Raw genomic sequence first — 27,744 nt, 5'->3', positions numbered from 1 at the left:
CAGTTTTTGCGAGAAAACTTGTCTCCCGCGCACCCTTCGAAAGCAAGACTGCGAGGGCTGCGTCTGCGAAGGATTGCCGCTTCTGACGAGGCACAAACACCTCCTTTCTCTCCGTCCCGACGGCAGCTCTGTGTAGAGAAACGACACCCAGAGAGGGCAAAAAAAGCGTGGAACTACCCGCGAGGCGCCTTGCGGAAGACATGACCACAACGCCTCGACTTCTGTCCCCGTGGACTTGCCAGAGGATTCACAGTTCCGCGTTTTCGCATCTCGCTGCCGTTTTTGCAAAGCAATCGGCCTGCGGTCGTTTCTGCACATACAAAAGCTTCCGCCTTCTCTGCGCGGAACTCGTTTTCTGTCAGGGTGTACCTACAGCGCACCCGACGAGATGAGACAGCGGGCGCGCGCGACTCGCTTCTCGTGCTTTCTTGTTTGGCGCATTCAACAAATTCCTGCGAGGCCTTTGCGAGGCCTCTTCGTTTCTTTCGGCTTTCCATTGACAAACACAGGCTTCGCAAGCGCGGAGCGCGCCGCTGCGGTGTGCGTGTCTTCTGAGAGAAGCGCGCGCGGAGCTTGTAAATTACCTTCGATATAAACGGAGACGAGGAAGAAATGAAGAGAAGAGAAAAGAGAGCTCTATAGGTCATGGTGAAGCGCGGCAGAGGTGAGGGGCGATGCGGACCCTGGCGCGAATGAGCAAACGAGATGAATCGAGGCTCGCAGACGCGACAGCGACAGCAGCGCCAGAAAGAATGCCGCTGTGCGACTTGCACATGCTCGATAGGGCTGACAGCGAGCTGGGTGTGAGTCGCGGAATTTCTCTCACGACGTTCGCTGCTTCCGGGCCACTTACACTTTGATTCTCTCCTTTTATTGCATCTGAAGTCTTGTTTTCTCATGGAAATACGTGGATTCGAAGTCCCGTTCGTCAGCCGCTCTAAGAGTCCCACGGCGCTATCTAGTGACGCGTCTCTCTGGCGGCGCTACCCTCCAGCTTCCTGCCTCGCGTTCTTCTTCGCGTCAGCCTCTTCCTCTCTCTCTCTTCTTCTCGTCGGCTTTCTCCTGCGTTTCTGTTTCACGGTCTTCTCCGCTTTAGTCCAAACTCGCAGGCGCCCGCCCCTCTGCTCGCTCTAAGTCTGCCGCGTCAAGATTCATTTTCGGGGAGCATGCAACGGAATACGAGGCGCAGATGTGCGGCATGAAGAAGCGTTTCAATTCAACTCGAGGCTTGCGCTCGCCTTTCTCGCCGCAGACCTGCCGCCGGTTGCCTCTCCTTTCCCGGAGGCTGTGACCATCGCTTCTCACTGCGCACTTCATCTCATTTGTTCCCTCGAGGAATGTCTTCTTTGCCTCGATCGTGAAGGCGGATGCTGCCGCACCGTCTCCTGTCGTCGCCGCTCCCGTCTGAGGATCCCGACGCCGAAAAAACCTCTTTGCATGTGAGAGCTTGAGCCGCCATCTCGCGCGGCGCCTTCGCCTCTGCGCTCCTTCAGCCGCTGCGACTTCGCCGCCTCCGCTCCGTTTCTGCGATTCCGCTTCTCCCCCGCCAGGCGAGAACTCGAAATGATTGCCTGCCCAGGGCACTGATCCCCGCGGGTTAACTGGTTCGGTTTCTGGCGTCTCTCTCTCTGTGGCGCGAGGCGGCGACGCTTCAGTCTTTTCAGCTTCCTAAGCGCCAGTCTGTCTTGGCAACTCGTGCGCTACGCTGCCGTGAGGGAGTGTGGGCGCACGGAGGCCGTCTCTCGAGGGAACCCAGCCCTGAGAAATGCAGAGAAGACGAGTCAAATAGGTGGAGGGCGAGTCAACGATGAAGTGAGACAGCGAAGGAGCCTAAACCGCCAAGAAAATGCAGACTTTCAAGCAGTTTTGCTCCAACTGGATCCCGCCGGCGTTCCATTTCGGCCAAAGGCAATATGTCATCGGCAATCGAACGCTGAGAGAGGAGAAACCCATTTCAGAAGGTGAGACATCGAGCGCGATCAGGCAAGGAGTCCGCTGGAAGGCACGACAGCAGACGCGCCTTCGCTGAAGCCAGATGAAAAGAGAAGCCAAATGGACGGGGGATGGCGTGCGCCAGAGAGCGCTGTCGAGGACGGGAGAACGAGGCACCCCTCACGACGCGACAGAGAGAGAGACGCTTCGCGAGAGGAAACGGTGCTAGACGAAGGCGCTCTCTCTGCGCTGAGTTCGTTGCCCGTCTCCTTGTTCTGTCTCTCTCTTTCCCTTTCTTTTATGTGGGGTGCGCTTCCACGTCTCGAGCCTGTAGGAGGTTTTCTTTCCGCGCCTCGTCTGCGTCATCGCTTCCTTTGCGTCTCCCGCGTTCTTCTCCGCCCTTACCGGAGAGTGTGTACGACGAGTTGGACTGCCGATCTGCATGTTGAAGGTCTGTGTTCACCGGATGCAGCTTTGCTTGTACTTTCATGACCCTTTCGGTCGAAACCTGCGCTCGTTCTCTCTGCCTGGGTCCTTAGCACTGACTTTCGTCGCCCGCAGCGGCTCCCTCTGCGTCGTCTGCTCTCGGGTTATCGTGGCTCCGCTTTTTTTTTTCGATTTTTAGGGGGCTACGCCTTTGTGTCCATTGTTCGAGATGTCGCGACGGGGGAGCTCTTCGCGCTCAAGCGGATTCTTTGCCAGGACCGCGAGCGCTATCAGCTCGCCCGCGAGGAGGCGAAGCTCCTGGTGAGTCTCGGGGCTTTCCATTCCGCTTGCCTCTTTTTCTTCCTGGGCGTTTTCTCTTCTGTCATCCGGCGTCTTGCCTTTGGGGGCACGGTGCCTTAGAGTTCATTTTCTTTTCTCCGTCCCCGGATTTTCCCGGATTTTTATGTCGTGACTTCTGAGTGCGTGGAGTAGTCAGCTGCGCTTCCATTTCCTGTTCCTGAGACGCGTTTTATTAGTGAGCACTCCACGTGTCTTCGCGGCCACAGGCGCTGCATGCCTCCCATCGCAGCGGCTTGTTGCTCCTCCTCTCAGCTGTGTCTTCTTTTTCTCCGCGTTCCGGCTCGCGCTCTGCTGTTGTGCAACCCTGTTGCAGGCTATCTGCCGGCCTCGCCTCGGCTGTTTTCTTGTTCCCGCGCGCTCGCCCGTAGATGCTCGGGTGTGTTTCCTCTTCTCTTCTTCGTATTCGCGACGTGTGAAGCTCTCCCTCGCTCTTTTCTCTGTTTTCTTTCCGTTTCTCCTTTTTTTCTTTTTGCGTGTCTGTCTCGGCGGAGCCTCTGCGTCGGCCGGCCGCACGTTCCCTCCTCGGGACTCGCGCGTGCTGCCAGCCCTTATCCTCTTTCTGTTTCGCAGCGCTGCCCTCTCCGCCCCCTACGCCTCGCTAGCACACGCGCGTGTTTCCATTCCTGCGCTTCGTCGCGTACAGGACTCTCTCCCGCCTCACCGAAACGTCGTCGGGTACTACGGGAGCGCCATTGAGTCGATTCCGGCGACGTCGTCGACGGCTGCCGCGCGCGAAGTTCTTTTGCTTCTCGAGCTCTGCGACGGTGGGCACGTCCTCGATCTCCTTGAGCGCCATCAGGGGCAGTTGAAGGAGGCGTGGATTCTCCACATCCTCAAAGACATCACTAGGTACGCGCGCGCCGGTTGCAGAAGCCAAGCGCCTGCAGACGCCCAGCGCCGCTGCTCGGTTTTTCGCCGGCGGTGCGGAGGAACCCGCGAAGAAGCGTTCGGCACCTCGAGAGCCCCGCGACAGGACGAAGAGTTACTGCAAATGAGAAAGAGCGTTGCGGTTGTTCTCCTCGGGTTCGGCTGCCGGGGGTCGGCGCGAGGGCCTTCTCGCGGCCTCTGCGCGGAGGTCGCTTTTCCGCGCGCGGAGGGCGGTCGCGGCTGGGGAGCGGAGAAAAGGAACCGCGCGGACATCAGCACGGACGGACACGGAAGACGCGCAGTGTGTAGATCCGACTTCAGGGTTTAACTGGCCTCGACCCGCGCCTGCTGTCGCTCCCTGCTTTGGCCTTCCTCTCCGCGTTTTGCTGTCGCATTGCGGCGCTCCTCCACGTCTCTCTCGCGGTTGCGGCTTCTCTCTCTGCCTGTGTCGTTGTCAGCGGCATCGCGCATCTCCACGCGCAGTCTGTGCCGATCTCTCATCGAGACTTGAAGATCGAAAACGTCCTCTGCTGTCCGAGGCCGGCGGGCGCGAGCACGGGCGCCGCCGGCGGGGGCAGCGGAGATTTCGACGGCGAAGGCCAGACGCCGCTCGACTTTGTGTTCAAACTTTGCGACTTCGGAAGCAGCCACACGCGGCAACTCGACACCGCGACGTGCTCCAGGGAGGAGCTGCTCAAGGCGGAGGACGAAATCGCCAGAAACACGACGCTGATGTATAGGTAGGCGCAGCCTTCGCGACAGGCTTCGACACTCCACACCGACCCCTAAGGAGAGGGGACGTGTGAGTCCGCTATACATACATATACATGTGTATACACGCATACATAATAGATGCACATATGTACATACACATATGTAATAGACATACATTCGTATATACACAAATATAATACATATACATATGTATATACACATATATACATGCCTCTACATTCATATATGTATATATATACATGTGTATATTACATGTATGTGCGTGAACATCTAGCAGCATGTGCGTTCGATGCGGATTTGTCGGCCTGTGTGTGCACGCTGGACTCCTGAAAATTCAACCAGAGCAAGTTGCGCAAGCGAAGGAGAACGAAACGCAGCGAGTTGATTGATTTTTTTTCTCAATTTTCAGACCTCCAGAGATGGTTGACGTCTACCGGCGGCTGCCCATCGGACCGCAGGTGGATATGTGGGTAAGTTCTGCAAAAACGGCACTTTGTATCTTTTCCTCTTTTCATTTTCTCTAGTTTTTAATATGCCCATTTATTTCAAACATCTAGACTGGAGTGTGCTAGCGTACTCAAATCCGGGCGAGCACGCATGTATGCGTATGTACAAATATATACGTATATACAGATAGATACATCCAGTTAGCGTGTATTCCTCTGTATCTCTAAAGTCGTTCAAATCTGTACCGGTGAGGTGAGCACGTCCGGGAGATTGCGCGTATTCCTGGCAGGTGTCGTCCTGCCAGACTCTCCTCTCGATTGCGAAGCCCGCTGACGCCAGGCAGAGATAGAAGTCTGAAATTTTTCCGGTTTTCTCTCCTCAGATGCTGGGCTGCATTCTCTACACGCTCTGCTTCTTCCGCCATCCCTTCCAAGAAGAATCGTCTCTCGCGATCGCGAACGCCAACTACTCAATTCCTTCAAACGAGTGAGTTGATTTCCGCTAGGAGTGTTTCAGCCGTGTGCGCGGCTTCGTTGTTTGCAGTGACCTCTCGTTTTTGTCTCGGGTCAGCGGAATCCTCCCTTCTTCCTCCTTCGTTTGCTTTGTCAGCTTTCTTCTCGTCTGGTTCCAGCGGCGTCTTTTTCCGCTTTCATTCCGCGCCATCTGAGGTTTGCCTCATCTCCCCCCGTCTCTCGGGTTTACCGCGCGTCTCTCGCTTCCGTTTTTTTCCTGTCGACTCCTGGAGTCCTTCTGTGGCGCCGCGCCTGTGTCTGCGTTGTGCTCAGTTACAGCCCGGAGTTGATTTCGCTGCTTCAGCAGCTCCTCTCCGTGAACCCGAGTGACAGACCGACCTCAGAGGAGCTGCTCGCTCTGCTGGAGAGCGAGGAGGGCTTCCGCGAGCGCATGCGTGCGCGCGGCGGAGACGCCGAGCCCAACGGCCAGAAGAAAGACAAGCGGACGAAGGCTGGCAAGAAGGAGGCGAAGAAGGAGGCGAAGAGTGACCGCGGCAAAAAGCTCGAAGAGAAGCCCTCCAAAGACAAAAGAGTGGGTCCCCGAGCCGCGAACCCGAATCTTCAAACGAACAGGAAGCCAAGAACGCGGGGGAGAGGCGGCGAACCAGAGAGGGCGCTGAGGCACCGCGAAGCGTAGAAACCGCAGACCAGAGTTACAGAAAAACACCGTCGAGCTTCGCGCCTGTGCTGGGTTGTCGTCACGGACTTACACGGTCCAAGGAGAGCCTGCGTTCTTCTCGTATGCATTTTTTGAAAGTCAGCTCTGGTCAATCACGGGGGATGTTCAAACGAAGAACGACACATCACGCCTCTGGAGGGCGGCGTGACCCTCTCAGAGTGGAGGTTGAACCGCTGGAGGCAAGAAGTTTGTTTTCTGGTTTTTTTTCAGCGCCACGGCAATGCGGAGTCTTCCCCGTGGGACTTCCAGTCTGCCGACCTCTCACCGTCCTCTCCGTCGTTGTTCTACTCTGCGTTTCAAGGCGCCGGCGCGTGGACCGCAGAGGCTGCCTGGGCGCCGGGGGGGACTAGGGGAGACAGCCAGTTTGGAGGCGAGTGCGGGCGCACCGGAGAGACGTTGCCGCCCTGGAGAGCCTTTGCGGACGCGCCTCGAGGTCCGCGCGACGGCGGAGCGAAGGCGGAGGCGTTCGACCGAAGCGAAGGCTCCACCAAGGCGCCGCCCGAGGCAGAAGATCCTTTTTTTCGTTCCTGCGGAACCTCCCACTTCTTCCAAGACGAAACCTCGCCTGCGCACGACGCCGCACAGGCCGACTTCTTCGCCGCCAGCTGGGAATCCCGCGGAAAGGAGGCAGACGGCGCGCCTCCCAGCACTGCCGCCTTCGCCGTCTCCGCTGCGGCCTTCGCCGCCCCCGACCCGCCCGCCGCCTGCGCACTGCCCCCGAGGCGAGGCGCCGCGGATCCCGCTCTGAACGCCTTTGCATGCTTCGCGCAGGCGCCCGCGAGCGAAAACGCTGCGGCGGATGCGCCGGCGACCAGCTCGCTCGCTCAGCGCGCGTCGGACCGCGGGCGCGGAGGCGGCGAAACGTCAAACGCGCGAGAGGCGCGCGCGGGCGCGGCTGAGGGCTTGACTGCCGTCGCGTCTGCCGCGGAAGACGACACGCGCGAGGCGCAAGGCTTCGCCTCATGGACAGCGACCTTCGATGACGCATGCGCATCCGCCTCTGCGAGTCCGCCTGCTGCGACTGCGTCGTCTCCCTCGCCGGGGCTGTGCCGCTCTCCAGGCGGCAGTTTTTTCCGCTGCGTCGACGCGCCGACTACTTCCTCGCAAGCGTCCGCCGCTTCCGTCACCCAGTCTGCCTCGCTCCCGACTGCCTCGCGGCGCGCTGCTCCACCCCTCGCGGCGTCATCCTCCTTCGGCGCGTCGTCGCGGGGGGCGTCCGGCACAGGCGCGAGGAGCTCCTTCGCCCCCCTGGCTGGCGCGTTCTCTCACTCCTTTCCGCAGCAGCCGTCGTCGGCCGGCAGCGTGTCGCACACGCCTTCGCGAACCGGCGACGCGCGGGCCTTCTCGGTGCCTTTCAACCTCTTCGGCGACTTCCGCGCGACGTCCGCCGCCGCCGCCGAAGCGACCCAGACGCGCAGCGAGCGAGCCTAGCCGACACCGAAGAAGAAAGCGCAGGGAAGGGGAGAACGAGCTGAGCGCGAAAAGTCAGGAAAGAGTACAGATGAAGAAACCAGAGAACGAAGCGAAATGCGGGAAGCGCAGGCCAGAGACGAAACACAGTTAGGCAGAAGACAAGAGAGAGAGAGACGCGGGACTGCGCCGGCACGGAGGTCTCGGGGGTGTGCGGCGAAGAGAGCCACGACGGCCGTGCCCAGGGCAGCACCAAGCCAGCCGAGAAGAAGAGAGAAGGCAGGCCGCTCAGCGATTCAGTTTTGGCTGTAAACAACTCTGTCAAAACATCAACTCCACACACAGGCGGCTGTATGTGTGTAGGCGTTTCTAGCTACAAATATATATACATATGTATATGCATGAATTGAAGCACAACCGTGAGTACGCTCGGGCAGTCATGTGCGTGCGCAACGGAGGAGCGTCGACGCATACACATTGAGCGGGATCTGAAATAGAATGGAGTTGCAAGTCCCTAGCTGCGTCGAGGTCACTGCCGGCTGACAGATGCACGAACGATTTGATAGACAGCGAAAACAGCTCGCGTCAGGCAGCGAGGCAGATATCGCGTAGCCAAAGGAGAGAAATGGTCGCCGCTTTCCTCCGGAACGAACGAGGAAAGCGGAGTTTTTATGCGGAAAAAGGAGAGCCGAGGGGTTGCCAAATCTCCTTGCACACTAGAGCACGCTCGTATTGGATTGCCTGTCTCGCGCCTGCACAGGAAACCACATTATCTTTCCAAGCGTATCTGCTTTAGAATTCCATTTAAACTGCTGCTTCCGTGGCGTTCCTATGGCTTCATTCTTCTCTCATGCCTGAGCGTCTCAGAGAGTGACACGATAAGGGCATCTACCCGGTATGCTGGCGCCTCTCAGACATCTCTATGCATATCTACATATAATATACATATATACTCACATATATATATATATATATATATGCAGAGACAGTCTAGGAGTCTATACGCGAATTCCCGGCTAGTAAGCGTTTCTCTTTGAAACACACTTCTCTCCTCGGCGTTAGCGTGATCTCGAAGTACAGAAGCCTATTTTTGTACCATGGAGCCCGTGATCAGCCGAAGAGCCTCGCCTACAAAATGTGAATCGCAGCTGTTGCAGCCATGCAGGCACGTGTATTTGCATAAGTCTGTATACTCTCTTTTTTTCAAGCAGGGCCTCGCTTGCATATTCCTCTTCCCCGCGCCGAATATATATATATATATATATATATATATATATATATATATATATGTCACGATGGAGCTCCGCAGTGTCTTATAGGAGTCGGGGAGAGACGAAAGCTGCGCTTTTGGAGTGTGTCCGAGTAGCTGCTGTTGATTCGAGGAGGAGGAGTCGAGTCGCGGCTTACGAAAGTTCTCACGAGGCAGAGTCGCGCAGGACCGCTCTCCGTACGCCACTCCGCTGAGGCAGCCTCCAGAGTCTGCAGAGGCAGCAGCAAGTCAAGCTGTGCGGCGTCAACCCCGCGCCTGCGCATCCAGCTCCTGCGAGAGAGACTAGGGAGGCGCCCAGTGCGACAGGCCGTGTGCTGCTGTTTGCTGGAATATCGACAGTGCATGCGGTTTGAATGACAGGGGAGAGGCAATGACAAACGCGGCATCCATAGCAGCCTACCAAGTAAAAAGCGGACGGGCCTCTGCTTTCCTTCACGGCGGCGAAAAAAGACTCTGCGTGCTTCACTAGAAGAAAACTCGCTGTGAAGACGAGTGTCTCCAAGCTACTAGTCTCGCCAGCAGATGCAAACTTTTTCAGCAGATGTGCGGTGGCAAACGAGGCGCATGCGTGAGCGTGCGCTCCACTCCACATATCTTGCCGTTCGAGTGGCGCGACGGAAAAAAAAGCTCTCTGTTCGAAGAGCCTTCTCTCGCCTGCACTGACTTACGAGGCTTCTCTGCTACGCATCAAGTTGAGGCGGCGCTGGACTTCGCTGCAGCCGTTTGGTCGATCACTCCGGTTCGCCCTGCGGCGACATCGCTCAAGTTTCCCTTCTGCGTCTGTCTCTTCTTCGGGTGTGTGTCGTCTTGTCGGGACCTCGCCATCCCTTTTCTCAGGCGCGCGGCCTATTCGACCGGAGAAAAACGCACAGCACTGGGAGGTCGCCTCCGCAAATCCGCGCTCGAGTGCGCGTGCAGCGACAGCGCGGACGAATAATAGCGCCTCTGATGTCAAACGTAGTAAAATCTCTCGAGTCCAAGAGCCAGTTCCGGGAGCCTGCTTCTAGCCAACGAACCCTGGGTGAATGCCTCCGCTGCTAAGTGCGCTCCGGTGCACGTTCACCGGCGGACTTCCTCGCCGGGCGAAGTCCGCTGCGCGGGTTTCGCGGTCTTCTCAGCGCAATCGCTCCCGGGGAGAGAGACTGGAAAAATGGCAGAGGCTGGCTCTTCTATCTTCTGCTACGCCTCCGGTCGCGGCAGGGCGGTTTTAGATCTTGCAGTCTCGCCTGCTCGCGGGACGTGCGGCCGTCTCTCGCTTCAGCCTTCAGCTGCATCCCTCTTGTCTTCTTCGCGTCGCCTCGATTGTTTTCCTTCTCCTTACTCGACGAGGCCGTCGTCTCGCAGCTTTTCCTCCCTGTCAAGTAGCCTTTCTTGTGGCTACCCGTCTCTCACTTCTGCTTGTTGCAGCTGTTCGCGCGACGAAGTCCCTTCCCGCCCTCGCTCTGCTGCGTCCGCGTCTGGCGAAATTCTGTCTCGTCGTTTGTTTTCCTCTTCTCCTTCCTCACGGGGTGCTAAGTCTTCCTCCTGGTCGCTCTGGTACTTGCCCGCTTCGTCTTCAGCGTCGTCCGCCCGTCCGCAGGAGCTGCTTCGCCTTCCTCCCACAGGCCTCTCTTCTTCGCCTTCTTCCTCTTCTTCCACTTCACTCTCTGCTGCGGCATCCGATGCCTCAAGGGGGCAAGGTGAAGCGACCGAGCGCGTTTCGAGCCCGATTACGAGCATGGCTGTTGGGCGCTCACACGGTGCATGCGTCGTGGACGGCCGCGTCTTCTGTTTTGGCAGGACGAACGCCAGAGGACAGCTAGGCGTCCCTTCGCTCTCTTCGTCGCCTTTCAGCGCCCTGCTTTCTCGTTTCTCCTCGCTCTTCTCCGCGTCGCCCGCATCCGTCGAGCTAGTGGAAGTCGAGCCTCCGCAAGGCGGGTGGAAGGGGAAAGTCATCAAAGTCGCCTGCGGGGCGATGCACACCTGCGCCCTCACAGACCTCGGGTATGTGTACTCCTGGGGAGCGCCCTCCGGCTTCTTCCAAGGCAGTCCGCTCGGCGTTGGAGACAGTTGGCGCAGACTACGCCCGACGCTGGTGACTTCGGTAAGCGCTGCGCTCGCTCAAGCGCGGGTCTACATATACGAGCCGTTGAGGCGCGCACTTTCTCGTTTTGGTAGATGACGGCATCCACGTTTCTCGTGAGCCGTGGGCGCGCTCGTGGTTTCGCCTGGTCTGACGTTCAGGACGCGTTCGCGTCGTTTCCTCGCTTTGTGGCGCCGGGCTGCGCGTCCTGCGGGGTGCGTTCCTGCTCCCCTGGCTATTTGCAATGAATGCTTCTGGTTTTTTTGTGTTCAGCTCGTTCGCGCGCGCGAGCACGTCACAGACATCGCCTGCGGACCCTCTTGGACTCTGTGCGCAACCGGTAGGACGCCTTCGCCTCCTCCTCCTCCTCGTTTCTGAGAGTTGGATTGCTGCTCACGTGTCGCTCACTCTCTCGGTTTTTGGCTCTTCGCGGCGACTCCGCACCGCGTGTGGCGCATACTCTCTGCTGTCAGGCCTCTTCACCATTTCGCGTCATTCTCGATTTTCGTTTCATCCCTCAAGGTGCTGCTCGTTGACTCGTTGTGTAGCTCCTTGCGCGGCTTCCCTATGCTGCCCCGGTCTGCGGTGCTGGAGTGCTGGTGTATTTTGTCCCTATTTCTGCTCGCCTTCACTGTCTTTCAGTTTGTTTCTAGATCTGCGTGCCTTCCTCTTCAGCGAGCAACCGCGTCTACTCCACAGGTCGCTCGGACTTTGGCGTCATGGGTCGCGGCGCGTCGAGCAGTTCGTCCTCCTTCCACGAAATTGAGTTCTTCCAGTCGGTCTTGCTGCCTTCTGCTCCGTCTCCCCTGGCGTACGCGCCGTCTGCTTCAAATCCTCTTTCGGCGTCTTTCCTCTCTGCCGCCCCACTCGCGTCCGCTCCCGGCGTCCCCTTTCCATCTGAGCCCGGTGTACCTACACCGAAGGTGCGCCAGGCCGCGGGGCGAGGAGGCGAGGCGACCAGCGACGCGCTGCACTTTGAGGGCTCGCTGTCTTCCTTCTTCGGGGGCTCCGCGTTTCCGCACGCGCCGTTCGAAGGTCTGCCAGGTGACGCAACCGCAGCGGAGATGCGCGCGCAGCTGTTTGCGCAGATGCCCGCAGAGCTGAGGGAGAGGATGGCGGCGGGAGCGAGCAGGGCGCCTCACGGCGCGGAGAGCCCGTCGCCGGCGGCGTCGCAGAGACGCGCGCACCTGCAGCACAGCGCAGCGACCCTCCAGACGTCGCTGCCGCGCCGTCCCGGGGGTGACCAGGACGCGGGGCGCGGTGTACGTACACCCGACGAGGCGGCGGCGGCCGCAGTGGCGCAGTCAGCGAGGACGGCACGTGAGGAGGCGAGTCCTGCGGGCTACGGAGTTTCCGCTGGCGGGTTCAGGGGTGCGGAGACGAGACGCAGCTCCGAGCCTGCGCAGCGAACTCCGGCACCACTCGAGGGACGCGGTCGCGACGGGGTTGGGGTAAGATCGGGCGCGAAACTGGAGGGCGCAGCACGCAGCGGCTGTCCCCCGGAGCTCGGTGGAAGGGCGAGCGCGGCGCGCGCGGGCGCGGGCGTCGGAGACGCGCAGAAGGGCAAGAAGGAGGAGGAGGCAGTTCTCACCTACCAGGACGAAGTGCGGAGTCTGTCGCGCACCAAAGTGAAACAGCTTGTTTGCGGAGAGTGGCAGTCGCTCCTCGTCACCGACGACGGCAGGCTGTGGGTCTGGGGGCGTAACGAAGACGGGCAGCTCGGCAAAGAAGTGGAGGCGGTGAGTCTGGAGGTCGGGAGGAAAGCCGTGACCCTCTCTGAAGCCCGCGCGCTTGCCGATGCGGCCCTAGAGAGCTCTCGCGGAACGGCGTTCCTCGGTGCGAGCTGCGCACCGCGAGCAACGAAGCGAGCTGCAGCGACGGCGAGGCGCAGAGAAGCGGAGGGCGAGAGAGGGCAGACAGGCACGGCCTCAGCATGCGATAGATTCAGGCAAGCGCTCTCTTCACGTGGAGCAGGGAGACAGAGAGACAGAGGCTTCCATCTGCGCGTCGCGGAACCTAAGGACGTCGTCCCAGAGCTCGGATTCTGCGGCTGGCCTTCTGGCCTTGCGGGCTTCCGCCCGCGGCGAATCGCGCTTCCTGTAGAGTCCGCCTGCTGCCCACCAGGAACGGGCAACAAGGTCGGCGTCTCAGCTGCGCCGCTCTCCATTTTCTCTCGCGTTGTCTTCTGAGATTAAGTCGACAGCTGGCCTCTCCTGTGCGTGATGCCTCGCCGGTCTGTGCTTTTTTGTTTTATCCCCCGGCTGTTTGTTGTTTTGTTTTTTGTTTCTAGACAGTTCTCTCCGGGACGAGTCTGCCCTTCTCCCCGTACCCGATGCTTGCCTACTCGCTGCTGCGGGGGGGGACACGCGTCGCTCAAGTCGCCGCCGGCGCGACCCAGTCCTTCGCTCTCTCAGGTGAAAAGCTGTTTCCGGCCTTACGCGAGGCGAAGCGCCCTCATCCAAGTGGAGGCCGCCTCTTTCAGCGTCACGGGAAGCCACGCGCTCTCGAAGAGCATTTTGTAGTCAAGGTGTAAGAGTCTTAATAGGTGAATCTGTTGGGTCTTATATTTATTAGTGTGTGAATGTGTATTTGCTGAAAAGCGTGTGAAGCTACAGCACAGATGCGGTTTGGCGTCGCGTTATATGCAAACCAAGACGACGCACACGGGACCTGATTTTTGCCAGAAAGCGTCAACCTCAGTGCCTTTGGAGTTACGACTAAGCATATGCGCGGATGTGTCTTCGCCTGCGTGCTCCTGTGTCGCGAAAGGCCGCTCATCTCTGACAAATGAAAAGGAAACAGAGCCTGCCGCGAGTGCGTTTCCTTCTCCTTCCTTTTCTCACCTGGACTGCGCGCACCTCTGGCGTCCCCGGCAATGCAACATTTTCAAAATTTGTTACATTTTTTTTCAGAGGACGGCGGGTTGTATGCCTGGGGCGGCTTGTGGGGTCGACAGCCTGTCGCCGCGACGCTCCATCCGCGCTTCGAGAGGGTAAGGCTGCCTTCGAGGGAGCAAACGGCGCGCCGCGCGAGAAGGCGGAAACGAAGAGAACCTCCAGAAAACGCGCGACAGAGGCGGAAGGAGGCACGGAGGAGAATACCGAGACGTTCAGGAGCCCTAAACCTGAAATACGTGAAAGAAGGGGTCGGAGGCGGGCGGATCAGAATGCCAGAGAGCCAGGCGTCGAGGGCCGTACCTCACTTTCTCCTTTCGTATTTTTGTATGTTTTTTGTTCTTTTCTCCTCTTTTCAGAGCCCTATTAAAGGCAAGGTGACCAAGGTCGCTGGTGGCTGGCGGGACAGCGGAAGAGAAGACGTTGCTCTCGTCATCACAGGTGACATGTCTTTCATCTTTCAATTTTTCGCTGCAAGGATTTAAACTGAAACACGTTTTTGCCAAGCATCGCCTCTATGAACGCGCAGAGGTGCAGTCCTTCCTCTCGCTTCACTGTCGGATGTTTCTCTGTCAGCGAGTTTTGAGCCAGGCCGCGGCCTCTTGAGGTCTGTGAGTCCAACGGTGCGCGTGTCTCCTCGTAGCGCGTGCCTTATGCGTCTTTTCTTTTCTTGTTCATATTCTCGTTTTCAGCCGCTCCGGCTGCCCGCAGGTTGCGGCTGGGAGTCGTTTTCTGCGTTGGTGTCGCTTCGAGTCCTGTCTGCCTGCGCGGATTGGTTGCCGCGAGGAGTGTCGTTCCGGATTCCTCGTGTTCTCTCTCGATGAATGAAGTTGGGTTCTCTTTTATTCTCCTTTGGGTGCGCAGACGTCGGTGACCTCTACGTCTGGAGTTCTTGGCTCGCGGCTGCCCTCGAGAGCTTCCAGTGCGCGGGTCGCGCCTCCGCCGCGGCCTCTGCTTCAGCCGCGTCGGCGGCGGACGGCGAGAGCGACTCCGCGCGCAACCTTGGGAAACGAGGAGAGAAAGAGCCGTTCAAGGCTGACCGAGACACGATGTTTGACGGCGGGGCGGTGCGCGACGCTGCATGCGGCCCTTTCGGCGTCCTCCTTCTGGTTCAGCACTGAAGCGTTTCATCTTTCCTTCGTTTCGCAGTTAAGCAGAACTGTAGTTCTTTGTCGGGCCTATAGTCAGCGTAATCAATAAAAAGGTTTGTTCATCCACTGGTTCACCCTCAAGCACCGGTTTCGGCTTCGTAGCCGACGCCGCTGCGACCCTTTTCCAAGGAGAGAGACTTGCCGATCATTTTCGGCCGACACGGAAGCTCGAGAGTAGTTCCACTGGGGACTGCGCGCCCTTCTGCCCCTGTATCTGCAGCTCTCGTGACGCAGTCTCCGCGCTCCTAGAAGTCTACACAGAGGCGAGCTGCCTGCGGACATCTCCGCACCAACCTCTACCTCTGGTGACGGCGCAGCGCGCGCGCTGTTGCGAAACGAGAAACGAGACGTCTCTCAGTCAGTCGAACGCAAAAGGAAGCGCAGCGCGTCGTTTGAGTCCGGCTTTCGTAGATGACTTTCGCGCAAACCCAACATAAGTCACGACTCACACTCATGTATGTGCATTCGCTCACGCGCGTAAATGCATACAAGCATGCCTATATGTTGATCGGGAGATACAAACGGATAGACAGATACATGAATAGATCGATAAATGTGGATATATGTATCTATGTAAGTGGAGAGAATGAGTGTGTGAGCCGGCAGTGCCGAAGTGAGAGGTCGCGTGGAGCGTGTCTCGTTTCTTCGCGTAGTGCGCTGCGAGAGAGACAAACGCGTTGGGCGCGAGGCGCGTGCGCTGCCAATACAGGAGCATTTCCAGACTCACGCGTATCATTCTCGATTCGAAGCTACTCCGTACTCTATATGTAAGTCGAGAGCGTGCCCGAGATCCTGTTAGCGAGAAGGGTCTTTTTAGAGCAGAAGCACTAAAAAGGCAGTTTTGGTGGAGTCAGGTATAGTGGGAGAGCTGCTTGTAGTTCGGGAAGAATGATTCGACAGCATCTGCAAGTCGGTCGCCTGAGGCAACGTAGAAGAGAGCTCGCCTCGCTGAGTCACGTACGTAGGAGACTTCCGATCTCACCTCACGGCGCAACGAGAAGCAGCTGTCAAAGCGAGCGCCAAAGCCGCTTACTATTCTACACTACGCGTTGTGAAGTGTCTCCTGTCTCTCTGAGTGAGTAAAAGTCCACACATGCCTTTACACGGAAGAGAGAATGCATACGCTGGCCTTACGGCAGCGGCAGGTATTCGTGAGAGAGCCGCTGAACGCGGTCACAGGTTCTTCAAAAGCTCTTTCTCTCCTCGTTCTCTCTTTCCGTCTCTCTACATATACAGATGTATCTTTCTCGCTCTTTCCCTCTCTCGATATATATCTCCCTCTCTCTTTCTCTCTCTCCCTTTCTCTCCCTCTCTTTCTCTCTCTCTACACATATATATACACTTTTCTCGCTCTTCCTCCTCTGCATATACAGCTCCATCTCTCTTTCTCCCTCTTTCTCGCTTCCGTTGCGTCTGTTCGCGCGGCGGACACGCGCGATTGCGCGCCTGTCAGCATGCTATTATGGGTCGCCTCGTATCTCTCTGCAGTCTATTGCTTTTCCCGCAAGGGCGTCAGGTCGTGTGCTGCGCACGCAAAGCGAGGCTGAGGGAGTTGTGTGGCGAATAAGCGCGGCAAGGGAGGAGAGAAAGCGGCAGCGGCTCTGCGAAGAGCGCTGAGACGCGGACACAGCCAAGCACGTCCGCAGGCGACCTCGTGACGCATGGCGTGGCGCCGCCAACCCAAGCTACTGCGCCTGTTTTTCGCAGAGAGGAGAGTCCCTTCGAGCGAGTGCATGTCTGGCGGAATTTGACCGGTTTGTGCCGATTTTTCACCAGTCTCCCGTTCTTCGTCGCTGGCGGTTTCACGGTTCGTGGAGAAGACGCGAGGCATTCAGGTTTTACGCTGTTTTTCGACAGAGACGGGCGAGAAACTGCGACTTGACGCGCCGGGCGCCGCATCAGATCGTGGCCGCACATGACTCGAACGAGAGGACGGTGCGCGCAGACAAGTAGGGACAAAGAAGGCGGAAAGATTCGCTTCTTGTCTTCAAGCGTCTTCTTTTTCCTTCTTTCCGTTCCATTTTCTCGCGAGAAGACGACGCGTGTCTGGTCGCGAGGCGTTCAGGCGCGAGGTACGCTCGCCACGAGGCATCTTCGGCGTGTGCCGGCTCGTCTGCTCGCCGCGGTGGACGGCTTGGCTCGTCCCGCCGTTCTCCTTTTGCGACTCTCACAGTCTGCGCATCGGCTTTTGCTTTCCTCGCGTATTTCCGCGGCAAATCGAGAACGAGGTCTCATCCGCTGCTGGGGTCCTTTTTCGACTCCACGCGAGAGAGGTGCTTGGCCTCGCTGGCCTTTCGCACAAGTTCGTTTTCTCTCTCGGGCGCCGCGTCGTTTCTCGCGCTCGTTTTTTCTTCTTCTTGGGGAAACGGCTTGCGGCGTTTCGGCTGCCAAGTTTTCGGCTTTCCCGCAGGCCTCGCGCGAGTCTCTTAAAGAAGACGCGCCGCAGCGCCTGAGCCCGCTCCCTTTTCCGTGAGTCGTCTGTCTGTCTCCCAGCTCGTCGAGAGGAGAGCACCTCGCCGCGACCAGCCTTCATCTTTCTCTGACGCTGCACGCGATTCTGCCTTCCACAGGAGGGACGTCCAGGACTTGAGTCTTCGCGGATGCAGAGAGAAGCAGCAGCCCGAGGCGGAGCTCTCTGGCGCCCCCTCTTGCTTCGCCTGTCTCTTTTGGCAACCGTTCTTCTTCCTCTTCTAGCTCTTCTTCCTCTCTGTTCGTTCTCTCTCACTGCTGAAGGCATGTCGCGTCGGCCGGGCTTGTTGAGCTTCGACCCTGAGGACGACGAGGAAGAAAGCTCGTCTCCCGCTTCCTCGGCGAAGAAGCGGTACACGCCGACGACTGCAGGCGTCACCAAGAGCGTCTCGCCCTTTTCTTCGCCTTTGTCTTCGTCGCCGTTCTCCTCGTCTTCTTCCTCGTCTCCCGCGCGAGAGAAGAGAGAGAGAGAGCGACAGCGACGGCACGACGAGCGGAAGAAGCGCGGCAGCCGCAGCCGCAGCGGGTCAGGCGCCCGCAGCGTCTCAGAGAAGAAGCGCGAACGCGTCAAGGACCCGAGCGCGGGCGAGCCGCAAAGCGGAGACTGCGCGTCGCACGAGTCGCGGGAGCGGCGGCGCCAGAAGGGACGCCAAGACGCGCGCAGAGGGGAGGCGAAGTCTGCGCACGAGCGAGAGAGACGGCATAGCGACTCTGGGGAGACGCGCAGCTCGCGACTCGAGCGGGAGAGAGAACACGATCGCGAAGAGCGCGGTCGCAGCGACTCCGAGGACGCAGCGAGGCGGCGGGCAGCCGACGGCGGCGGAGGTTCAGACGGAGCGACGCCTGCCGCCAGCCAGCGAAAGAGCGCCTCCGGATTCAAGAAAATGGGGGAGTTGACGCGCGCCAAGTTCCTCGTGGAACAGCAGCAGGAACAAGAAGAAAAACGCCTTCAGCACAAAAAGGAACTTCAGTCGGAGCACATCCTCGAGAGGGTGCTCGGCCGCGCGAGGGCCTCCAGTCGCGCGCAGAGACGCGAGTACGTGGTGTCACCGCTCAAAACGAAGACAAAAAACAACTAGAGTGATGAACCCGCGCCAAGCAGCGCACAGAGCCAAGGAGACGCGCACGGCCTCTTGACGGCGCGTGTGCGTCGCGCCAATTGCCGATCTGTCCGCGCGGAGTGATGAGGGGAGGAACCTCCAGGGACCCGTCTCACCGATCGTGTGTCAGACCACGCGACGCGAAAGAGCGAAACAAGAGAAACTGGATTTCTCTGTTTGTGTTTATTTTGTGTGTTTTGCGTGTCTGCTTTCTTTGTTCGTCTGCAGACCCTCTACTATGTCGCTGCATGAGCGCGCGTCGTTCGCGTCCTTTTCGGCGGAGGCGGCGCCGACGTCTCCGCGATATGACAGAGACCTGAGTCGGCGCTCTTCTTCGTCCTCACCGCCTCTCTCGCCTGCCTCCTCGTTCTCTGCACTCGATCAAGACGACGAGAGCTCCTCACTCTTCTCCTGCTCGTCTCTCTCGTCTGCGGGCTCTTTTGGTGACGGCGTGTTTACTTCCTTCGCGTCTACGTCCCTCTTCTCCGCAGGTGCGGGCGGCGAGCGCAAGTCGAAACCCAAGACGGAGAGCTCAGCCGAGCGAGGCTTCGCGCTCTCCTTTGGCGTCAGCGCGACTGTCGGCAGAAGACAAAAAATGGAGGACACCACGCGGGTCGTGCCATGCTTCCTTGACGGCGGTGCGGCATACTTTGCAAGTGAGAAAAAAATATAAAAAATTTCGGAAAAATCCCCGAATTCACCAAAAGGCGCCACACGCAGAGGCGCTGCGGCACACGCGTTTTGCAGACTTCCGCGCGCCCTGGACGCCTGCGCAGCGCATCGTTGCCTCGCGCGAGTCTGTTCCGGCGGCTGTGTCTTTGCTTCCTCTCTTTGAGTGCGCATATAGACTCGTCGAATTCCAAGGTTTGCTGCTGAAAGCGTGTGCGGTCTGTGTGTTGTGCGCAGTGTTTGATGGGCACAATGGGAGCGATTTGGCGCTTTTCGCGGCGCTGCACATGCACTCGCTGCTCGAGGAGACGCTCGAGGCGTCCTCCTCGCCGTGCTCAGTCGCGTCGCTGACCAAGGCGACCATCCAGCGCTCACTCGTAGACGTGTTCCATCATCTGGATCGGAGCTACGAGAGGCAGAATCCTCGCGCAGCCGATGGCGCGACGGCGCTCGTCATGGTGGTGCGCTGGCTGGAAGACCGACGCTGTCTGAACCAGCGCCGGCGGAAGGGAGAGGCCCGTGGAGACGGCGCGCACAGCGCGCGTGGCGACTCTGCCGAGGAGGAGAAGCGCCGCAAGAAAGTTGAAATCCACGTCGCACACGCAGGCGACACGCGCGCCGTCCTGGGCTCCATCCTCAGCGTGAGCCGCACTCCCCACAAGTCCCGTGTGCGCCGCGAGGGGCGAAGGAGCGGCTTGCGAGGCGACGCCGAGGAGGAAGCTGCCGCCGTGAGAAAAACCAAAGTGAAGGCCGAGAGACTCACACATGACCACAAACCGAACAGAGAAGACGAACGCAGACGCATCGACCGACACGGCGGGACTGTCATCGATCTCGGGTGTCCGCGGTGAGGAGAAAGAAGGCGGAGAAAAAAACCGAGGGCGCTGCTCCAGGTGCTCGCCGATCTGCAGTCTCTGCTGTGCGGTCCCACTTGGAATCCTGCGAGACCCGCAGGCCTCATCTGCGCCGTGTTGTTCGCTTCAGCCTCGCGGGATCGGATCCAAGGGAGGCAGAGTCGCTCGAGGCAGAGTCGCTCTTTCTCGCGCCTTTGCAGTCAGGTCCATCCCTAAGCCCTAAACTGGAAAGAGGCCTCGAAAACGCGCAAGGAAGAAAGAGAGGCAGCGAAACCGCGGACAAGCGTGTGGGGTTGTCTTCTCGTGTGTGCAGCGGCCTCGTAAGGTTTCTTCGGCGGCGCGGCGCGTTTGTAGCTCTCTTGTTGGCGACGCCGCGGCTCTCTCAGTGACGCCTAGAGGTGTGTCATGTCGCTGTCTGTTCAGCGTGATGGTCGGCTCTGTTGACATGGCGCTCGCCGTCTCGCGATGTCTAGGAGATTTCGCGCTGAAGCGCTGCTCCGAGCACATCGTCCTGGCGACTCCTGATGTCTCTTCAAGGTGAGGCGGCACCGGAAGAAAAGAAGGAAATTACGGCTGCGAGGGGGGTGATGGGGGAGGGGGGAAAGGAAGCGGCGGATGAATGGAGACGGGACCTCGTGTCGTCGATGCTTTTATCTCTGTGCGTGCGTTTGTGTGCTGGTTTCGTCGTTGCCTCCGCGTCAAGTTTTTTCCAGTTTCTCTTTTACAGTTTTTGGTGCTCCGTTGGAGGGGCTGGGATCAGCTCGTTTGGCTTTTGTTTCGGCATGCGAAGACGATTTTTTCGGATTTTTTGCGATGTTTCCCGCGACCCAGAGAAATCGAGTCTGGGCGCGACTCGTTTATCGTGATTGCGAGCGACGGCCTGTGGGACGTGCTGACTGATGAGGAAGCCGCTAAGTTGATTCAGCGCCGAATCGATGCATTCTTCAACGAGAAACCCAAGCAGCACGAGACATCGGAGAGCCAGAGAGTTGCAGACGCGCGAGTCGCGGCGCGGGAGACTTGCAAGGCGCAAACCGAGCAGCAGGTCGCGCCGCCAGCGGAGAGGCGAGACGGATGGTACGACGAAGGCGAGGAAGCGAACAGCGAAGAAAAAGAATCTGGAACTTGGTGGAGTCGCAGCCGGTGCCGAAGCGACGCGGGGCGTCGAGAGGACGCGAGCGCCGAGGCTGCGCCAGAAAAAGCTGAACAAGACATCGAAGCTGAGGACGCGGAGGCCTTCGAAGAGTAAGACTCGCCGGACAACTCTCGCCTTTCTGCCATGTCTCCGCGTCTCCCGTTCCCTCGCTGCGGTCTTCTTCCTCCTATGCCTCTTTCCTCTGTTTAGCTGTGACGCTGCGCCTCGCAAAGAGTCGAGGGTTTGCCGGTTGAGGCAGAATAAGTGTCTGATTTTTGGTGTGTTGTCTGTTCGTTTTATTCTAGTTTCTTTTGTTTCCAGTATTTTTTGCGCAATTTTATGATATTTATTTGTTGCGCTTGCGTGTATCTCGCGTGGAGCTCTCTATCGCCCGGTGTCTTTGGCCTCTCCCGAGTTGCGTGTTTGACGTCGGCGTGTGCTAATGTCTCTTCTCTGGCTCTCAATTCGCAGGTTTTTCTTCTGCTTTCTTTTTCTGCGGATCGATGTGTTGATGCTCTCTTTCTGGTTTTTGCGGGTGTACCGTCTGCAGCTACGTGCCGAAGGCGGTCCTTGAGAAGGCGGCGAACGACTTGATCAAAGTCGCGCTCGCGCGCATGTCGCAGGACAACATTTCTGTCTTAATTCTCCACTTTGCGTGGACGCGGAAGAAAACCGCGTGAGGGTGTGAAGAGATTTTTTCGTCGGCGGGGAGTTGCCCGCAGCCGCCGCGTGGCGGCCACGGGTTCGGTGTGTTCCTGCTTCGCTCCAGGCTTGCCTCTTCGCCATCGTAGCCCACCGGAACTGACTTGTTTTTCGCGTCCTCTCCTAGTTGCTCATCGCCTGCAAAGCTGCCTTGCCGCTTCAGTTTAGTGCTTGCATGCGGGGCAACGGAGGGACTTGCTCGTGTTTGTCTTTTAGAAAACGCGGGAGGCGGAGGGAGACGAAGACGCGCCAACAGACTAGCTAGGGAAAATCTGTCTGAACTTCCTTTTTATCAAGAGGAGCGAACGAGTGGCGACTCAGAAAGGCGGCGCGGAAACGCAAGGCACTTTTCGTCGCTTCCTGGCTACACATATTGATAGAGGAACACACGCTTGGCTGCTAAATCTCAGCGTCGCGCGGCAACGCTGAACGTCGTTTCTCACGCATTCCGATCCGAGGCCGCAGAACTGCCACAGACTCTCGTGAGTGTCTACACACAGTTCGCTATTAATGTATATATGTATATAAATATATGTATACGCGAATATATATATATATATATGGTTTTGCCGTTGCCGACTTTGTGGCGTGAGAATCTTGAAAACGGCGCAGTTCAGAGTCGCGACTGCGGAGGAGTAACTTTCGATGCGTTGGGCCGCGCAGCTGAGATCTCGCGAAGTCCTGTAGCCGCGCGGCAGCCTTTAAGGGAGCATACACACGCTTATCCGCGCAGATCGCAGGCGGTCCAGAGGCCTGAGCGCGCGCGCATCTCTGAAAGATCCAGCCACGAACGTCACGCGACGCCCGCATGCATCGGGAACGACGCAGTTTCTCAGCTCACTCTGGTGGTTCAAGCGCCTCTGCGTAGGCGAGCGAAGCAGCGCCTGACGGAGACGGCAGAAGGAAGGACGCCCACAACCTCCTGCGCATGCGCTGACTCTCGCACGTATATATATATATATATATGTACATGTAGTTAGAAGTATAGATAGATGTACAAATGTTCACGTTATATATATAAGCATACATGTAATGCACGGCTGCAAAGGCATACGGGCACACGGAAAGTAGATCCATGAAGAACGTTACTGACAGTCTACCTTGAAGGAATGATACAGGTATTCCTCGTGCACGAGTAGCTTTATGTCCCTGTATCACATCGGTCCGTACTATGTATGTAGGTGTATAGGAATGTCTGCATATACGTACATGCAGAATACATTCGTAGGCATGTAGGTTTGCATGTATTTGCAGTTCGCGTGCGAAAGTGTGGTGCAAGAGGGCAGTCGCAAGAGACTTTCGACACAAGCTTGAACCGCAGACGAAATCAAGCGATGGCAAGAAGAGAGGTAGTTTCGAAATAAGAGGGAAAAAGGTTCCGCGCGAGATTCACAGAGTCGCAAAGTGTCGGCTTCTCACTGGCGCATGCAGCGACTTTCTCTTCGCCGCGGAGGATTGCCGCGTGCCGTTGTCGAAGCCATCGTGAAAAACCAAAACACACGGGTTCCGCCTCCGCTCTCACAGGAATCTTCCAGTTTCTTTCTGCGTTTCGCACTTTTCTGTCGTGTTTTCTTTTCTCACTCGCCCTTCGCGTGCAGTGGCTCTCTCTGCGGTTCTGTCGTGTCTCTTTCCCTCTTCTGCCCTCGCTCCAAGTTTCCCGGTTGTTTTTCTCGTTCTCCTCTCTCCTCTTCTCTCTCCTACCTTGCCTCTTTTTTCTTTTCGAGTTGAAGCAGAGAATCACATTTGCTTCTCCCTCACCTCGCTCAAACTTCTGTGTTCTCTTCCGCTTCGCGAGCGCTTCTCTGCAGATTCCCGTGCGCCTTTGCTCGTCTGCCGCCGTCCTTTTCTCCTTTTTTTTTGCGTTTTTCTTCCGTTTCTGCGGGCAGTTTAGCGAGTCTGTGCGGCACAGCAAAGGGTCGCCGCCCGAAGATGACCGTCCTCCTGTTTTACGCGACACACGGCTCCAATTGGCGTCTGCGCGACTCCGCCTCACGCACAGGTGCAGGGGGCGTTTGAAAGCGGCCGAGAAGAAAAACGCGCAGACACGCTCGCGGTAGACTTGCAGAGTTTTGGCGGGTGATTTTTATTCGTTCAGAGCGGCTTCTTCGCTCGTATTCTCTCCACTTCCTCTCCTCTGCCGCGTCCTCATCGTTTTTTTTTGTCGCTGCTCTCTCGCCGGCGTCCTCCTCCCGCGTCCCTCGCGGAAGCCTGTCTCCGCAAATTTTTCCTCGCAGGCCGTGAAGGCTTGCGTCTCCTCCCCTCGCCTTGTTTTCCGCCGTCTCTCTCACCCGTTTCTCTCCCCTTCTTCGTCCCCTTCTCTCCTCTTTGTCGCGTTTTTCTCGTCGTCTTTTCCTCCTCGTTCTCGCTGCCCTTCTCGTCTGTTCGTCTCCTCTTCTTCGCCTCTTTCTGTTCTCCTTCGCGTCCTGGCGCAGCGTTCCGTTTCTTTGCTCAGATGATGCCTTCCCGCGTGCCGTCCTTTCCAGCTGCTGCTGGATCCTCCGCGTCCTCGCTGCGGGCGCACCCGTACCAGAATATCTCTGGCGCGGCGGCGCCACAACAGCTCCTCCATCATCCGCACGCGCCACGCCGAGGCACGCAGCCGTTTTCCTCTTCCTTTTCGCTCTCTTCTCCGCCTCCACCGCCTCTCGCGGGCGCTGGGTTTTATCACACGTCTGGGCAGTTCGGGGGCTCCGCAGTCCCCTCTTCGCCCGGCCTTCCCCCCCTGCGGGTGAAGCTTCAAAAACTCGAAGTGCAGGTCTCCTCTTTTCCGCCGGCGAAGCAAGCGAACCTCTTCTGCCAAGTCTGCTCATTCCCTTTTGTGGAACGACACCGAACAGTAAGTGCGCGGCGACTTCTTGTGCTCTAGTTGAAAAACACGACTCTTTTCTTGAAAAAACCACCGAAATCTCAAACATCAGTACTTTGTATAAGAAAAATCTAGTCGGAAAAGTAAAGACAATTATTTGTCACTTCATTAGCTGATTAAATGTAAATCAATAAATCCCTTCGCTTCCGCAGCCTCTTCTCTCTCTCCAGCTGCCGCGCCTCAGCGTGCGTCGCCATGCTAGTCTCTCCTTCTCTCAATCGGTCATGCAATTCTGTCCAGTTCTTTTCGCGCTTCCTCGCTTTTCTTCCACCTCTTTCTTTGTGTCCTCTCGTGTCTCCAGCTTCACTTTGCATCGCGCGTTTTGCGATTCTCTTTCCGCGTCGCCCGGCGGGCCCTGCCCTTCTTTGGGATACGCGTTCGTCTGTTTCACTTTCGGATTTCCTGTTTTTTCTCCCCTGCGTCTTGGCATCTACTTGGCGAGTTCTTCCTGCTATTTACTTGCGCGTGTCTGCCTTGGAATCGCCGTTCACCAGCGCGACGCGGGAAACTCCGGTGCTTCTGCAATTCTGTTTTCGCGGTGAGGCGAGATTTCTCTCACTGCGTAGTCTGCTGCGTCGAGCCTCACGCCAGGTATCTCTTTGTTCTTTGAAGTCAGCTTTTTTTTTTTTTTGCAGCTTCCCTGCTACCATGTGGTGTGCGGGCAGTGTGCCGAAGAAATCCAGGCAGTCGGCAAATGCGCCAGGTGAGTCCGCAAATCCTCGCCTCAGTTCTCGACTGCACTTAGGCGCAACAATAAGTCATCGTGTATTTTTTTCCGTTGCTGCACTTAGGCGCAGCAATAAGTCATCGTGTATTTTTTTCCGTAGAGCTGCAACTTCCCGTTTGTCGCTGCTTCTCTCTTCTTGCTGCTTGCTGGTTAACTCTGGCGTGTTTTCTATGTTCTTCACACGTGTGTCTGCTCTCCATGCGGGTGCATTCTTCTCCTCCTCATCTCTCTTGTCTCCTTCGAATGCTTCTTTCGTTCGCTTCACCTTCTGTCCGCGATGCGCGGTAGTTGGCGGTCGCTTCCTTTTCTTCTTTTTTTTTCCGTGAAAGATGTCTTTCGTGCGTGTCTTCCGCGGTGCATGCATCGCTTCCGTTTTTCCTTGCTGCTCGGAGACTCCAGTCTTTCCCGATTTAACAGAGTTTCGCAAGCTCTTTTCTTTCAGATGCGACGCGAATGTGACGCGGCTGCAGCCGCTGCATCCCGCGGACGATACCCACGTCTGCCACGACGCGGAGGACTGCGGCTGCGTGTTTCTGAATTCCAACTCGCGCGCCTACCACGCTTTCGTGGCGCATCAGCTTCCCGTTTGCGCTTCCGCAGCAGCGTCGCTGGCGTCTGCGCCGCGCGAGGCAGAAGAGGAAGGCGTCCGTCGCCTTCTCGAGGTGATTCGAGAAGTTGAGGAACGACGCGTCTCTGCCGCGGCTGCGCGCGTCCTGCCGCTGCCTTCGGCTGTCTCTCCCGCGGCGGCTGCGTCGGCGCCGTCCTCCGTGAACGCGCCACCGCACGTCGCAGAGGCCTCTTCTTTGGGCGTGAGCGCCTCTTTTGCGGCTCCTCCCTCGTCGCTCGCCTCTGCCGCAGCGCTGCGAGGGCTGCAAGTCGCGGCGCAGTCTCCGGCAGAGGACAGTGCGGAGAAGCTCCCGCCGCAGGGGGGCATGGCGCAGTTGGCCGCGTCTCAGCCGCGAGGCGCCGCACGTTTCGCCAGGAAAAGCGTAGAGCAAGAATACGCGGCGGGCTCCGCGGCGGCGTTCGCAGCGCTGACCGCGGGAGGCGGCGAGAGAGCCGGCAGAGAAGAAGGAAAGCCGCAGGCCGCGCCGCCTCCTGCGCGAGGATCGGTCTCTGCGGCCGCCGTGGAGGAAGAAGACGAGGATCTTGAGGGAGTGCTTTAAGCTGGCAAAGAGAGAGAGGCGAGAGAGGGGCGGAAAGCGATGCCCAGCCACGTCGAGGGAGAAGCCTGAACTCACATCCAAAACGCTCGCGAGGGGGTGTGCGCGGCTGTCCTGCGTGCAAGTATATATCGAAAGTCTGATATATGCATATGTAGAGATGTATATTTATTTTTATGCTTTATTGTGGTGTACGTACATCGACAACGAGCGGTGTACGTACACGCGCTGCGTGCGGTCTCCGGTGTGTTGCGTCTCGTAGATAACTCGAGTTTGAAGTGAAAAATGTTGCTTCGGTCGGCGCCGGCGTGTACGCAGTGTTGACCTCTAAACTCTAAAATGGAGACAGAGGAGCATGGAGAGTTTTTCCCTCGGAGCGTTGCTCGTCCCTGTTGGTTCGTCGATTTTTTCAAAACTTTTCTCCTCTGAAACACCTTCATTTCTTTTTCGAGAAAGAGGAAAAGCCCCCGGGCCGCTCGGAGGGACAGACGCTTCAAACAACGGACGTACACACCCGACTTGCGCTGAAGTCCAAACATCTCGTTCCAAGCAGCATGCGCATCCTGTTTTCCTTTTGAAAATCGTGATACAAGGCACAGTTCCTCGCGCCGTCCAGGCCGCTGCCTCTTCTGTCTCCTTCGCTGGTTTCTGTGCTTTTTCTTCTCATTCCTTGCTATGGAGCTGAGTTTAGACGCCGTTCGTGCCTCTTCCCGCGCGCCTGTCGCGTTGTGCATATTTTCTGTTTAAGCGGTTCGTCACTTTGCACGTCTCACTCTTTGCTTGCCGCCCTCCGCCTCACGCATGCCGACGCATCTGACTTTCGTTTCTTCGCCGTCCTCCTCTCGGCGTCGGTTTCTTTTTCTTTGTTGAGCATCTGCGAGTTGTTTTCCTGACTCTCCGCTAACTGTGTCACGTATATCTCAGGTACAGCTTACTGCAGCTGCATTTTTTTGCGCTCTTCGCTCTTCGTGAAGTGCTGGTTGCCTGCCTCTTTGTATTCCTCACTGGTAGGTGCTTTACCAGACAACTCTGGAAAAAAACACGAGGCAGCTCGACCTGAAAAATTGACTCTGAAATGGGTTCTGATACGAAGCATGCCGCGCTACTAGACCTAGCTGGAAAGCAGAAGGGAGATCCCTGAAAAAATCTGAATCCATTCTGTAGCGAAGATTATCTGCATCGAGGTATCGTGAGCGCGAGACGCTTTTCTTTCGTCTCGCGCTGTGGATATACCGCACAGCGAGACTCTTCTCTGTCCTCAGCAGCGGAAAAAACCCGAAATAAGATTATTGAAAAATCGTCGAGAGAGAATCA

The 27,744-nt window shown here is 57.7% G+C and overlaps 4 protein-coding genes across 4 annotated transcripts; all 4 read left to right on the top strand.

Moving 5' to 3' along the window:
• Positions 1–1,846: 1,846 nt before the first annotated feature.
• BESB_036810 (Tyrosine kinase-like (TKL) protein) lies at positions 1,847–7,389 on the top strand (the record flags this gene model as incomplete). Its single annotated transcript, XM_029362267.1, has 8 exons — positions 1,847–1,961; positions 2,558–2,679; positions 3,362–3,567; positions 4,044–4,325; positions 4,730–4,790; positions 5,150–5,253; positions 5,553–5,811; positions 6,169–7,389. 8 exons carry the CDS (start codon positions 1,847–1,849, stop codon positions 7,387–7,389), a joined length of 2,370 nt encoding a protein of 789 aa, XP_029221232.1.
• A 1,790-nt stretch (positions 7,390–9,179) lies between these two features.
• On the top strand, positions 9,180–14,715 carry BESB_036800 (regulator of chromosome condensation (RCC1) repeat-containing protein; the record flags this gene model as incomplete). Its single annotated transcript, XM_029362266.1, has 8 exons — positions 9,180–9,544; positions 10,046–10,721; positions 10,974–11,040; positions 11,376–12,838; positions 12,991–13,114; positions 13,613–13,692; positions 13,954–14,035; positions 14,459–14,715. The coding sequence occupies 8 exons, from the start codon at positions 9,180–9,182 to the stop codon at positions 14,713–14,715; spliced, it is 3,114 nt and encodes a 1,037-aa protein (XP_029221231.1).
• A 2,765-nt stretch (positions 14,716–17,480) lies between these two features.
• BESB_036790 (protein phosphatase 2C domain-containing protein) lies at positions 17,481–21,652 on the top strand (the record flags this gene model as incomplete). Its single annotated transcript, XM_029362265.1, has 7 exons — positions 17,481–18,250; positions 18,543–18,970; positions 19,221–19,624; positions 19,664–19,830; positions 20,261–20,374; positions 20,669–21,082; positions 21,523–21,652. 7 exons carry the CDS (start codon positions 17,481–17,483, stop codon positions 21,650–21,652), a joined length of 2,427 nt encoding a protein of 808 aa, XP_029221230.1.
• A 2,474-nt stretch (positions 21,653–24,126) lies between these two features.
• On the top strand, positions 24,127–26,433 carry BESB_036780 (uncharacterized protein; the record flags this gene model as incomplete). The annotated part of the gene is made up of 3 exons (XM_029362264.1): positions 24,127–24,510; positions 25,176–25,243; positions 25,710–26,433. The coding sequence occupies 3 exons, from the start codon at positions 24,127–24,129 to the stop codon at positions 26,431–26,433; spliced, it is 1,176 nt and encodes a 391-aa protein (XP_029221229.1).
• Between the last annotated feature and the right edge of the window lie 1,311 nt (positions 26,434–27,744).

Source organism: Besnoitia besnoiti, chromosome II (genome assembly GCF_002563875.1).
Source record: "Besnoitia besnoiti strain Bb-Ger1 chromosome II, whole genome shotgun sequence".
Lineage (NCBI taxonomy): Eukaryota > Apicomplexa > Conoidasida > Eucoccidiorida > Sarcocystidae > Besnoitia > Besnoitia besnoiti.
The sequence above is the reverse complement of the archived record's forward strand: the minus strand, read 5'-3'. Positions and strand labels throughout refer to the sequence as shown.